The 13,535-nt window shown below is 43.5% G+C and overlaps 1 protein-coding gene across 3 annotated transcripts in view; it reads left to right on the plus strand.

The window, feature by feature from the left end:
- DLC1 (DLC1 Rho GTPase activating protein) overlaps positions 1-13,535 on the plus strand; it is a 665,949-nt gene that overhangs the window by 575,427 nt on the left and 76,987 nt on the right. Inside the window, exon 1 of one of the 3 annotated variants that reach the window (XM_082244042.1) lies at positions 12,599-12,849. The exons of the other annotated variants lie outside the window; for them this stretch is intronic. Within the exon in view, the coding sequence (XP_082100168.1) occupies positions 12,813-12,849 (37 nt within the window). The 5' untranslated portion in view covers positions 12,599-12,812. Of the gene's footprint in view, positions 1-12,598; positions 12,850-13,535 lie in introns of those variants that run through there. 3 annotated transcript variants of the gene reach the window in all.

Consider the following 13,535-nt stretch of genomic DNA (forward strand, 5'->3'; position numbering starts at 1 on the left):
GATTATCTGCAGACTTTTGTCTGCAGACTTACCAAAACCATATAATATGAGGTCAAACCTAAACACTTTCAATTTGTATGCAATCCGGCAGGCCCTTGCACTACATAGAAAAGGTAAGTCTGCAGACAAAAGTCTGCAGATAATCTGCACGTGTGTATGGGGCATTAAGCCCGTACACACGTACTGATCGTCGGCAGAACGATCGGCCGTCTTTTGTCCGGTGCTGTCCTGTCGGCTGAAAACTGAAAAAGACTGCACACGAATTTTGTCAGCCAACAACAGCCGACTGCAGAAGTGATGTCATATGATGGTTAACTTTCCTTGTCTTTTTTCTTTTCTGAGCATGCCCAGTCTTGCTAATCTGCTGTCTGTCGGCCGAATTCTGTACTGACTGGTGAACAATCGGCCGTTCTGGTGTTGGCCAACAAAAATTTTAATGCCTGCAGGACAGATTCTGTTCGGCCGAAAATGCGCTGTCGGCTGTCGGAAGCATCATACTAACAAGCCTACAATCGGCCGATCGGTCATCGGCCGAATATTTACGGCCGACAATCGGTACGTGTGTACGGGCCTTTACTCCCATGTCTGAGTAACAGTGCATATTTTTAGCACTGATTACTGTAGTAATTCCACTGGTCCCCCCAGAAGTGTCAAAAATGTCAGTTAGGTGTCCGATCTGTCCGCCGCAATGTCTCAGTCCTTCTAGAAATCGCTGCTTTGCTAGTAAAAAATGAATAAATAAATCAAAATGACATAAATCTATCCCCTAGTTTGTAGACGCGATAACTTTTGTGCAAACCAATCAATATACATTTATTGGGATTTTTTTGTTACTGAAAAGACGTAGCAGAATACATTATTTACCAATAACTGTCCTCATTTAAAGTCCCACAAACCTTGCTCTTTGTTTTTATGTATACCAGGGATGGAGGTTCAGTTATTTAGTTATACCTCTGATCATGTTCCCCTTTCCCTTTTGTATCAGAATACATATTGGCCTAGTGGATGAATGAATCTGCAGTGCTGGCTTTTGTGTTTTGACTTCTGGCACCTGCGGCTGTCAGAATACCCAAACAGTGCATCTAAATGTAGAGAGGGGCTGTTTGGCTAGGAATTCTCCACCTGCATCCTTTGAGAAAATCAACTGAAAAAATTGACTTCTGTAGAGCCAGGAGGTACTGACAAGGCCACCGAGAAAATTAATTATGACCGGTTCCTGCTAAATCGGCTTGACATTCCTGCTATGGGTTCCATTGGTGGCCCTGTTGATCAGTGGATGGCCAGCTTAACTTCCAGCATTTTTCTTTATTTGGAAAGGAGGCTTGGATTTAAATTTGATGACAAAATGTTCTCAATAAATGATTCAACATAAATGATTTTTTGCCAATAAAAGATCCAACAATGCAGGTCAGTATTCAAAGATCTCTGTAGTTCTCAGAGATTAGGATTGCTAAGCACAGATTGATATGACAAGCAGTTGCAGTGCACACTGGGGGGGGGGGGGGGGACTGCAAAACATCTGTTGAATTTGGCTGTAATGAATCATATAAAATTCAGAATAAAGCCACACCTCTGTTTTCTGCCCCATCTCCACAACACCGCCTTTACCCGGAGGAGCACCCTCAGTGCTTTTTTCTTTTTTAAATGAGTTTGCAGGGGACAACACTGGAGATAGGGTGAGTATTGCATTTTTATCATATTTCCTCTAGTGAAGTTTGAGTTAGAAATTAAAGGGTTACTAAACGCACAACAGTTAAATCAGTCTGTATATGCAGTAAAGCATGCTTGTTATACTCACTGTGGAACCTAAGGAGTTAATCTCCACATTGTGTAAAAAGGCTGTTTGATCCTGTCTTCTCTGATCCTCCCCTTCTTCCACTGTCCCCTAATAATTTCCTGATAACCAATGTTGGGCATGTCCCTTAAAAAAAGTAATTAGTTATTATAGTTACTAGTTACTTCTCACAAAAAGTAACTGAGTTACATCATTAAAAAAGTAACTAATTACCAGGGAAAGTAACTATTGTGTTAGGAATGCGTTGTACAGAGTGGGAGGTTTAGGAATGCATTGTACGGGGTGCAAAGTTCAAGAATGCATTGTACGGGTGCAAAGTTCAAGAATGCATTGTACGGGGTGCAAGGTTCAGGAATGCGTTGTATGGGGTGCAAGGTTCAGGAATGCGTTGTACGGGGTGCAAAGTTCAAGAATGCATTGTACGGGGTGCAAAGTTCAAGAATGCATTGCACGGGTGCAAAGTTCAAGAATGCATTGCACGGGTGCAAAGTTCAAGAATGCATTGTACGGGGTGCAAGGTTCAGGAATGCGTTGTATGGGGTGCAAGGTTCAGGAATGCGTTGTACGGGGTGCAGGGTTCAGGAATGCATTGTATGGGGTGCAAGTTTCAGGAATGCGTTGTATGTGGTGCAAGGTTCAGGAATGCGTTGTACGGGGTGCAAGGTTCAGGAATGCGTTGCACGAGGGTGCAAGGTTCAGGAATGCGTTGTACGGGGTGCACATTTCAGGAATGTGTTGTATGGGGTGCAAGGTTCAGGAATGCGTTGTATGGGGTGCAAGGTTCAGGAATGCGCTGTACGGGGTGCAAGGTTCAGGAATGCGTTGTACGGGGTGCAAGTTTCAGGAAGGTGTTGTATGGGGTGCAAGGTTCAAGAATGCGTTGTATGGGGTGCAAGGTTCAGGAATGCATTGTATGGGGTGCAAGGTTCAGGAATACGTTGTATGGGGTGCAAGGTTCAGGAATGCGTTGTATAGTGTGCAAGGTTCAGGAATGCGTTGTACGGGATACAGAGCTTCTGTATTATTAATATTTTAGCCGGCTGAATGTGTATACAGTAAGCTTTGGCTACTTACAGAAGTAATGCTGATCACACCCCTATAGAGGTAGCCCAGGTATGTCATGATTTGTGATGACAACTTGTCACCTATTCCTAGTAAGGCAGACTCCCCTCTTCTATAAATGTCCTATGGTGGAATGTCCTGTGTACTAGTCTAATCAATGTCATCATGTGACCCCCCCATGACACACAGCCCCCAATGTGCACTGCTGACCATGGAATGATCATTCACCACCCCCCCCCCCCCCCTTACTGCGAAGAACCTCATAGACAGGGTGATGACCGCCATCCACAACAGGCTGGCTCTCTGGAAGTGGGCAGAGGCAGCGCTGCCAGCCGATGCCATGATGCCAGGACCGTGCACAGCTCCAACTGCTCTATGTAATATTCTATGTACTGCGCTGAGTCAATCACGGCAAGCGGTGTATTCTAATAATGCATACAAAGCCTGCTCGGATTGGCAAAGGTTGTATAAGCCCGCCTCTCTGACTCAGCCAATCCGAGCAGGCTTTGTATGCATTAATAGAATACACCGCTTGTCATGATTGGCTCAGTGTGGTACATAGAGTATTACAGCACAGGGATGTTCTGTAAGTACTGTATACACATCCAGCAAGCTAAACTAGCTGAATAGTAACGCCGCCTTTTTACTGTTAGTAACGGTAACTGCATTACTACCGGCGAAACAGTCATTTGCTTGATTACTAGTTACTGTAAAAAGTAACGCCATTTACTTTTAACGCCGTTATTTCCATCCCTGCTGATAACACAGAGTCTATGGAGTCAGGCTGCACATGCTCAGTTTGGTGTGTATTGCTAAAGAGTTTTTTTTTTTTTTTTTTTTTTCATGGGAGGGTGAAAATAATTGCATTTCCATGTTCTGTGTACTGTGGGAGACCAGATATAGTGAATGCAGAGTCCTGGGTTTAGAAACACTTTAGGGACTTATTTCTGCACTCCAGTTACCCAGATTCAGCTGACAGAGGGCTAAAGTCCACTGTCAGCTGATGTCACAGGGCCAGTCCAGATTCTGCAGGGATCCTGACAATAATGTCAAGATCCACCCAGATGCTTGACCCGCAGCTGGCTAAGCCTCTCAGCACGGCTCCTTCCCCTCCACATCCCAGTTCTCCAGTGACTTCTGGAGGGGCAGAGGAGAGAGCCGGTAACTTGCAGCCATCTCTTTGTGCTCAGAGCAGACCCAAGAACTGAGTGATCAGTGCTCTTTGGTCGCTCCGTTCTTGGTGTAGAGCTGACAGGGGACATCTGCAGCATCAAATTGATACTGCTGCCTTCTGGGTGAGCACAGTATTAGTGTTTACTACTTTGGTTTGACTGCTCGTTGCAAAAAGTACAGCATGCTGCATTTTTTTGCACGTAAATGTGGATGTACATGAACAAACACAGGTAAAAGCAACTCAGTAAGAAGAAAAATCATAAATAATGCCTAAAAATGCATGGAAAACACATGGTAATTACACTGCAAACACATTACAATGAATGAAAATGCGCATGTGGAACTGCATACTGAACGCCAGAATTGTTGTATAAACAGGCCCTTAGGGTAGACTGGGCTTATTTTCTTAAACATCAAGCATCGGGGGTGATTGTGATGTCCTAATGGCCCGTACAAAGGATCAGAAAATCATACGAAAAATACTGCGTTCGAAACGATCGTACGATAATCTGATAGTTATAGGGATGATCGAACTTTTCAAAAGTTCGGTTCGACCAGAACACCCGAATTTCCCGAAAGTTCAGCCCGGATTTCAGAACCCCATTGAAATCAATGGGAAATCAACACCATTTTGAAGCCCTTAAACCCAATAAATGCCAATAAAAAGTGCCTAGGGTTTTGGGTCATGCCCCAGGGACTATTAATCACACAAAAAAAAGTTCTTAAAAATTGTCATTTTTGATAGAGAGCCAATTATTGAAAAAATTATTGAAAAAAAAAATGAGATTTCTTTGGATTTAGTGTCTGGGGGGTCTAAAAGGCGTACCTGTGAAGTTTCAGCTCTGTAGCATGTCCAGAACCAGAATAAAAGATCATTTGTATTAGAATCAATATAGAACAGGGATATGGCTCCGCTATTTTGCCGATTTTGTAGCAAGCATTTTTTTTGGGCATTTTTTTGGGGGACTTTGGAGGCAGGCAAAACATCTGAACTTCTGTGTAGGGTATATATACACACCCATGTCTGTATATATACACATACACATATATAGGTGTGAAAGTAGCAGAACACTATGCTTGCGCTAATGAATTAATTAACACCAATATGGCTCCGCTCCTATCACACCTATATGTGTGTATGTGTATAAATACATATAAGTGTGTGTGTATATATACCCCTATACAGAAGTTCAGATGTTTTGCCTGCCTCCAAAGACCCCAAAAAAATGCCCTTAAAAAACGCCAGCTGCAAAAACACACCTGGGCGTTTTTGTAGCTGGCGTTTTTTTTGGGCATTTTTTTGGGGTCTTTGGAGGCAGGCAAAACATCTGAACATCGTACAAGAATTTTCGTTAATAACATTTTTAATTTTTGCTATGAGACTAGCGTGTTTGTAAAAAAAGTGGGCGATAATTCGTCCGATAATCTCATTGTGTGTACCAGTAATAAGGGACCTGACCATCCACTCTGGCACCCAAAGTCAATCATTATCACACGAGGACATTTTCCAACTTGTGCTGGTTTCCCATAGTCTGTGGCCAGCACGGCCCGGCTTATCTCCGCACTTCAATGGAGAACAATGAGGAACTGGCCACACAAATTCCAGATTGGCAAATTGTTGGCTGTTAGAGTCATTCCTGGTCTACATACAGACGTCAGAATGTAACAATATCAGTTTTTATATTCCATTTAGGCACTTCTCACCGCATAGACATTACATAGATATTTAATCATTCAACATTTCATTTACTGGCTTTGGTTCACAGTGGTTTCATAACAGATTATAATATCACAAAATAAAAGAGAGAAAGTCAATCTTGTACTCCTATATTCCGATGACATCACTACATGTTTAAATTAAATAGCACAATTTATTTACTGTGTAATTGTATTAATGCAGAGCCAAGGAATTTGATCTAGTAGGATATTCACATGAATCACTGACTGAGCTGACATACTTTGGCACAATGTATATATTGTACTAGCAGACCATTCTTTATATATGTACTGTATATGTTCTTGGCTGCCTTTCTCTAAATTGTTATAAACTGGATTATCTTACATTTTTTAAATCGTTATCAGGATAGAAATAATGGGCTGTACAGGATTCACTAATCTAATAGGTTCAATTCACTACGCTGTAAAGTGTGCATTATGTGCTATAACGGTTTTTATTTTTGAATATGTTTAAAATGAATGTATGGGCAAACAAAAAAAAATTAAAAAATCAGTACATCTACTCAATACGTGCACATTTACCCATGCTCTTTAAAAACACTACACAAACAGAAGAATGTATTCAATGCTGCCTGAAATCTAGTGTGTTCCTTACTTCCCGTGCTGTCGGCCCATGTTGCATTGATACCCTAAACAGTGTTATCAGCTCAGCCCAGTTCACAGTCTGTAGACCATAGAATGACCCCCACCAACCCCCCCCCCCCCCCCCCACACACACACACCCCTTCCCTGTTATGGGGATGAGAAGAGGAGGAAGTGTTCTGTAGTCCTAATACACTTCCTGTCTTGGGGTAACAAGACTGCTTCTCCATCAATATAGTATAGTGAGTGAGCACTGTCACTCTACAACAGGGAGCATGAAAGTTAGGGCTCATTCACATGGGTAGTCAGGAGGCAGTAAAAGCAGGTGGATAAGTCAAGGTTTTAGTGCTCCTACATATCTGCCCTCTCAATGTGAATGAATAGGGGGTACATAATGCCCTTGGCTACTCATTCACACACAATTGTATGATCAGTCCTTCTGAGCCTCTTCCTTAAGGTGTTCATTATAGTCATTATATACATCATTATATATAATGCATAACCAATAGCCCTGTATTGTATGTGAGGACAGCAAGGGGAGAAGGGAAGAGAAAGGAAGGGAAAAAAGGGGAAGAGAAGGGAAAGGAAAGGAAGAGAAGAAAGGGGAAAAAAGGGAAAGGGAAGGGAAGAGAAAGGAAGGGAATGGAAGAAAAAGGGAAGGGAAAGGAAAGGAAAGGAAGGGAAGAAAATGGAAAAAAGGGGAAGGGAAGGAAAGGGAAAGGAAGGGAAGAAAAGGGAAGGGAAGGAAAGAGAAGAGAAGGGGAAGGGAAAGGGGAGAGGTAGGGAAGGGAAGAAAAGGGAAGGGAAGGAAAGAGAAAAGAGAAGGGGAAGGGAAAGGGGAGAGGAAGGGAAGGGAAGGGAAGAAAAGGGAAAAAATGGAATGGAAGGGGAAGGAAGGTAAGAAAAGGAAAGGGAAGGGAAGAGAAAAGAGAAGGGGAAGGGAAAGGGGAGAGGACGGGAAGGGAAAAAAAGGGAAGGGAAGAAAAGGGAAGGGAGAAGAAAGGAAGGGAAGAAAAGGAAAGGGAAGAGAAGGGGAAGGGGGAAGGGGAGAGGAAGAAGAGAGGATGGGAAAAAGGGGGAAAAAAGGGAAGGGAAAAGAAAAGAAGGGAAGGGAGGGGAAGGGGAAAGGGGAAAGGGGGAAGGGGAAAGAGGAGAGGAAGAGGAGGGAATGGGATAGGAAGGGAAGGGGAGAGGATGGTTGGGAAGGGAAGGGAAGGGAAACCTCAGGTGGGGTAATGAGAAATAAGGTAACTATTACAGCCTTTTCCTCTACCCCCCTAGACTTAATGTATAATGTGGATTGAGTGGTGAGCAGTTAGAATCCCGGTTTGTGTTTCTCTTAGGAAGATTCACTCTCTTTAATAGTCCTGATCAGCAATGTCAACACCAGGAATAAAAGTTACAGTAAATCCAAAATTCGGAGTAGCCACCAGAACAGAAAAAAGGGAAGGCACTTACTCCTGTTACAGCTGTCAGACAGGGGATTTCCAAGATATCCTACTATTTCCAGTTGAGTCCACAGGACAGGAAATGAAGGGATATTTCCCAAATGAGACTCAAATGGCATAAAAAAACTGACAGAGTCTTTAACCCTTCCCTACTCTATTCAAAAAGGAAAAATGTTTTGGCTTTTGATAAACTTTAATGAAAATGTAACCATTACAATGCTGGGGTTTTTATTAATTCCCAGAATTCAGCTTTAAAGTAGTATTAAAAGCTTACTTTTAAATTACTACTTTTAGAACCGTCTTCTGAGTATTGCTCTTTACATAATTATCTTAGAATGTGTGTACTTACTCTTACCAAGCGCTATTGTACATCCCCACTGTCTTTGGGTGCCTCTTCTCTGAACGTCCATGGAGGGAAACGCATGCCCCGAGTGTCTCCAATACACTGTTGAATACAGACAATGAATGGGCAGAGAGGAGGGGGAGTGACTTGTTACCCAACCCTAAACTGACCATATACTATACCATCTAATCATACAATGTACTTTAAATCTGCCATCAACTACATAATGCAAGGGTCTGCCTGATGTATTACTAAAATAATGGATTCTTTACATTTGTCCTCATAATACATAGTTTTGGTAAATTGGAAGGAAATTGTTCAGAGATTGTACAATCAGATTGCATAGTGTATAACCAGCTTAACTATTTCTATGTAATCATGCAGCATCTGTAGGTGCCAGCTGGAAGCACACAAACACATACCTCCCAACTTTCTGAAATGATAAAGTGGGACAACTTTTAGTACACAGTTTATAGGCAAAGGACATGCTCCAGCCACAGCTGTGGTTACTCATTCCACAAAGATCTTATATGCAAAAAATGACTTGCTGAGCCACACAATGCTTTTTTTACCTCTAATTTTCCTTTATATTCGTTTTTAAAAATAACAAATTCATTAATACAAAAATGTTTAGTGCAGCATAACACTTTCAATAGTAAAATAGCCAGTGGCTGCTGGTGCTCCAATGCGGACCGCACCATACCCCCCCCCCCCGGACCACACCAGGCCGCCGCACACCGTACCCCCACCCTGGACCACAGCGAGACAGGAGAGACAGGAGACAGGACAGGAGAGGACCCCCCCCCTCACTCACCCTGCCTGGATGCAGCAGCAGGCGGTGGTGGCAGGGCTTCGGCTTCTTCGCCCTGTCTTCTGCTTCTCCTTCCTCCTCCTCCATGCCCAATGGCATGGCTTCTCCTTTCGGCTAATCGGGAAACGGGTCTCAAAACCCACTTCCTTATTGGCCAGGAGGAGGATCCGTGTGACAGTAGCGAATTTACATTCGCTATTGTCACACAACTGGGTGGGCTCGGGGCGCACTGCTCTGCGCCCCGAGCCCACCCTTTTTTTTAGCCTGTGAGAGCCTCTGGCTCTAATCACATGGTTAAAAGAAAAAAAAATCCCCATTGAACTCCATGCGTCCAGCGCCCCACATGTAGATTAGGGAGCCGGACGCATGGATGGGGGGGGCGGCGCCCCCTATACACCAGCCGCCACTGAAAATAGCGCATTTTGTTTAGACATGTAGGCATAAAGCAGCCCATAGATTATGCAGTTTTCTTTCCTGCCCCTAAAGGTGGAATGAAGGAAAATTGCTTGAGTCTCCTATTAACACAGTCTGTGTTGATGGGGGGATCCCTCCTGCAGCATTATTCCCCATCAAAATACACTGATCACTGCTGCCTGCTATAGCTTCCAGCAGTGATTGTATGAAAAAATCTGACAGGCTGGATGTACTGAAGTCAATCCATCAATCGACTTCAGTACAATGAGCCTGTCCAATGGTGGATGGAATCTTCACCAGTCCCTGCTGAACTGACTGAATTTCAATCCATCTATGGCCGGCTTTAGACCAAATTGAGAGACAATTGGGGCTGCAGGAGCGAAATTAAAGCAATGAAGTGTGGCTCCATAGAACCCTGTAAGGGAAAGGAGTCACCCTTCATCTGGGTATGGTGGCCAGTGCTGGTGGGACCTTATAAGACAGGTAAAAAAAGCAATAATTCACCAGATCAAGAAGATGTATACCCTGCATCAACATTTGAAAGGAGAAAATAAATATCCTCTAAAGTGTTACTAAACCCACAACAGTAAAATCAGTGTGTACTGTATATGCAGTAAAGCATGCTTGTTATACTCACTGTGGGACCGAAGCGGTTAATCCTCTGCATTGTGTAAAAAGGCTGTTTGATCCTGTCTTCTCTAATCCCCCCCCCCCTTCTTCCACAGTCCCCAATCCATCTGCTGATAATACAGAGCTTTGGGTGCACTCTGCACATACTCAGTTTGGTGTGTATTGCCAGAGAGTTTTTTTTTTTTTTTTTTGGGGGGGGGGGGGGGGGTAGAGTGGATGTAATCAGCACAGGGCCAATGAGCATTGTCCAGACAGAGGATCAGGGGTCATGCATCCTCAGAGGAGAATGAAAACTCCTCCTATAATCTTTAACCAGACACTGAAAGAAATCATAAGACTGCTAAAAGTGCTGTGGTATGTGTTCTGCTGTATACGTCGGTCGCACACCTGCAGCTAGGGGGTGAGCGGGCACACGGCAGCGGGGACTCTGATGCACTGGTCAGGCGGAGCCGATTGTTGCCTGAAACCCGCTGAGAGAGAAGAACGGTCAGCTGTTGTAAACACAGCTGACTGTTCTTCTCTCTGGAATGATCACAGAGCTCCTGTGATCCTTCTATATAGGTTTACAGGTCTCTGTGATCATTTCACATGCCCCACCCCCATACAGTTAGAAACACGCCCCTAGATACACATTTAACCCATTGATCACCCACTGTGTTAAACCCTTCCCTGCCAATGGCATTATTACAGTAACAGTGCATATTTTCAGCACTGATTACTGTAGTAATGTCACTGGTCCCCCAAAAGTGTCAAAAATGTCAGTTAGGGGTCCGATCTTTCCGCTGCGTCACAGTCCCGCTAAAAATCGCAGATCGCCGCCATTACTAGTAAAAAAAAAAAAACAATAAAAATGACATAAATCTTTCCCCTAGTTTGTAGACGTGATAACAAACCAATCAAAATACGCTTATTGCGATTTTTTTTTTTTTACCGAAAATATGTAGCGGACAACAAATTGGCCTAAAATGTTAAAAAATTTGGATTTTAACATTTTTTTTTGGGGGGGGGGGGGGGGGATGTTATATAGCAGAATGTGAAAAACATTGTGTTTTTTTCAGAATTGTCGCTCTATTTTTGTTTATAGCAAAAAAAAAAAAAAATCAAACAGATGATTAAATACCACCAAAAGAAAGCTCTATTTGTGGGGAAAAAAGGACATCAATTTTATTTGGGTCCATCGGCACACGGAAATTGGCCTGATCATTAAGGGGCAAATCCTTCCGGTCCAGAAGTGGTTAAATAATTAATTACACTATAAAAGCATTCCTGGCTCTGTTTGGTGAGCACCTATACAGCATACCCAGTGCATGGTGGCCTAAGGGGGGGGGGGGTCCCACAGACCAGGCCGGCTTACCAGCCTTCATTTGGATTGTTGTTTAGGATCATTTATATGGGATTTCTGGTGAGTGCATCCATATGGTGAAGGAGGAGCGCCTTTTCAAGATTACTATTCACTCGTGTATTCATTTTCACTGTAATGTTTGATATTATATCTGGTGAGTGTTCTGACACTCTGTATGCACGATGGACACTTTATGATAATCTCTGGATTATGGACTTTTTACGCACTTTTGGACTGTTTATCTAGTTCACAAACACAGCACTTAGTGTTTTATTGATATCATTGTCATTGTTTTACCACTGCATACATTTTTTGTATTTACCAACAATAATCCAGTCTCTCACTTGACATGTTTCTTCCTATCAGCTTCTTCAGGTGTTTGAATAAGAGGATTATTAATCTGTAGAGAAATATAAACGTAATAAGGAAAAAGGTTTGGGGGCACTCTGCACATGCTCAGTATGGTGTGTATTGCTACAGAGTTTTTTTGGGGTGGAGGATGCATGTGATCAGCACAGGGCCAATCAGCACTGTCCAGACAGAGGGTCGGGGATCCTGCATCCTCAGAGGAGAGTGACAACTCCTCCTACTACAGACATGTATAAGCACGCATGTGAGCCAATCCTTGAAAGAGAAATATTTATGTTTGCACAATAATTATTATGTTTTGTTTATGAGTTGTGAGATCAGTTGTATCATGAAAGTCCTGAGTGTCTCATCTTTTTTCCAAATTCGAATTTCTGCCATATAAACCTGGTGAGAAAAGATATTTAGCAATTTATATTTACTAAAATAATTGCATTTCCATGTTCTGTGTAGTGTGGGAGAGCAGATATAGTGAATGCAGGCTCCTGGGTTTAGTAACACGTTAAGAAGCCCTCTGCTTTATAGTGTTGATGGTTACACACCTTCCATGACACATTTGTGAAAACATCTAGTGTGGTGAGGAATGTGTGAGTGTAATGCATGCTTTGCCTGGCTGGAAAAATCTTTTCCGAAGATGAGAAATCAGAGCTGTAAGCTTTCCTCTATGAACCTTTTGTGGTCCCCTCGTGCGGTTAGTACATGGGCCTGTAGGTGGCGCTGTGTGTGTGGAAGTCAGTGGAGGATTTGAGTGACACGCCTCGGTGTGGTGGGAGAGGCACGAAGTATGAGTGCAGTGTGTGCGGTGCTGGGCGCTTCATAGCATTACGAGCCGCTGACTGGCTGCTATACGAGCGAGGCGTAGTGTGAGCACGGCGGACGGACAGACAGACACATAACCATGGCACTTCCAGCGGACACTCTCTGGATTACTACCCCCGTCCTGTGACTTCTCACCGCCCACCCCCATCACTGGATCCCATTGGAATTTGGATCGTTTACTTTCCACCATTCTGGCTGTTTGCAATGACTGCTTCCAGCTGGCTCCCATCACCCCGGGAGGATTGCATAGGAGATTTCTAGCTGACCTTACCCCAGCACTGGATCCACCTATGTGCAGAGAGAAGCTGGAGATAATGATCCTTACACGTAAGATCCCATCTTCAACTCTATGTGCATTACTCACACTCATCATCTCCATCCTCATCTTCATCCTTTCCCTCATCTTCTTCCTCATCCTTTCCCTCATCCTCATCCTTTCCATCATCTTCTTCCTCATCCTTTCCCTCATCTTCATCCTTTCCATCATCTTCATCCTCATCCTTTCCCTCATCTTCATCCTAATCCTTTCCCTCATCTTCATCCTCATCCTTTCCCTCATCTTCATCCTTTCCATCATCTTCATCCTCATCCTTTCCCTCATCTTCATCCTTTCCATCATCTTCATCCTCATCCTTTCCATCATCTTCATCCTTTCCATCATCTTCATCTTCATCCTCACCCTTTCCATCATCTTCATCCTCACCCTTTCCCTCATCTCACCCTTTCCCTCATCTTCATCCTCACCCTTTCCCTCATCTTCATCCTCACCCTTTCCCTCATCTTCATCCTCACCCTTTCCCTCATCTTCATCCTCACCCTTTCCCTCATCTTCATCCTCACCCTTTCCCTCATCTTCATCCTCACCCTTTTCCTCATCTTCATCCTCACCCTTTCCCTCATCTTCATCCTCACCCTTTCCCTCATCTTCATCCTCACCCTTTTCCTCCTCTTCATCCTCACCCTTTTCCTCCTCTTCATCCTCACCCTTTTCCTCCTCTTCATCCTCACCCTCA

Source organism: Pelophylax lessonae, assembly GCF_965119305.1.
Source record: "Pelophylax lessonae genome assembly, chromosome: 1".
Classification (NCBI taxonomy): Eukaryota; Metazoa; Chordata; class Amphibia; order Anura; family Ranidae; genus Pelophylax; species Pelophylax lessonae.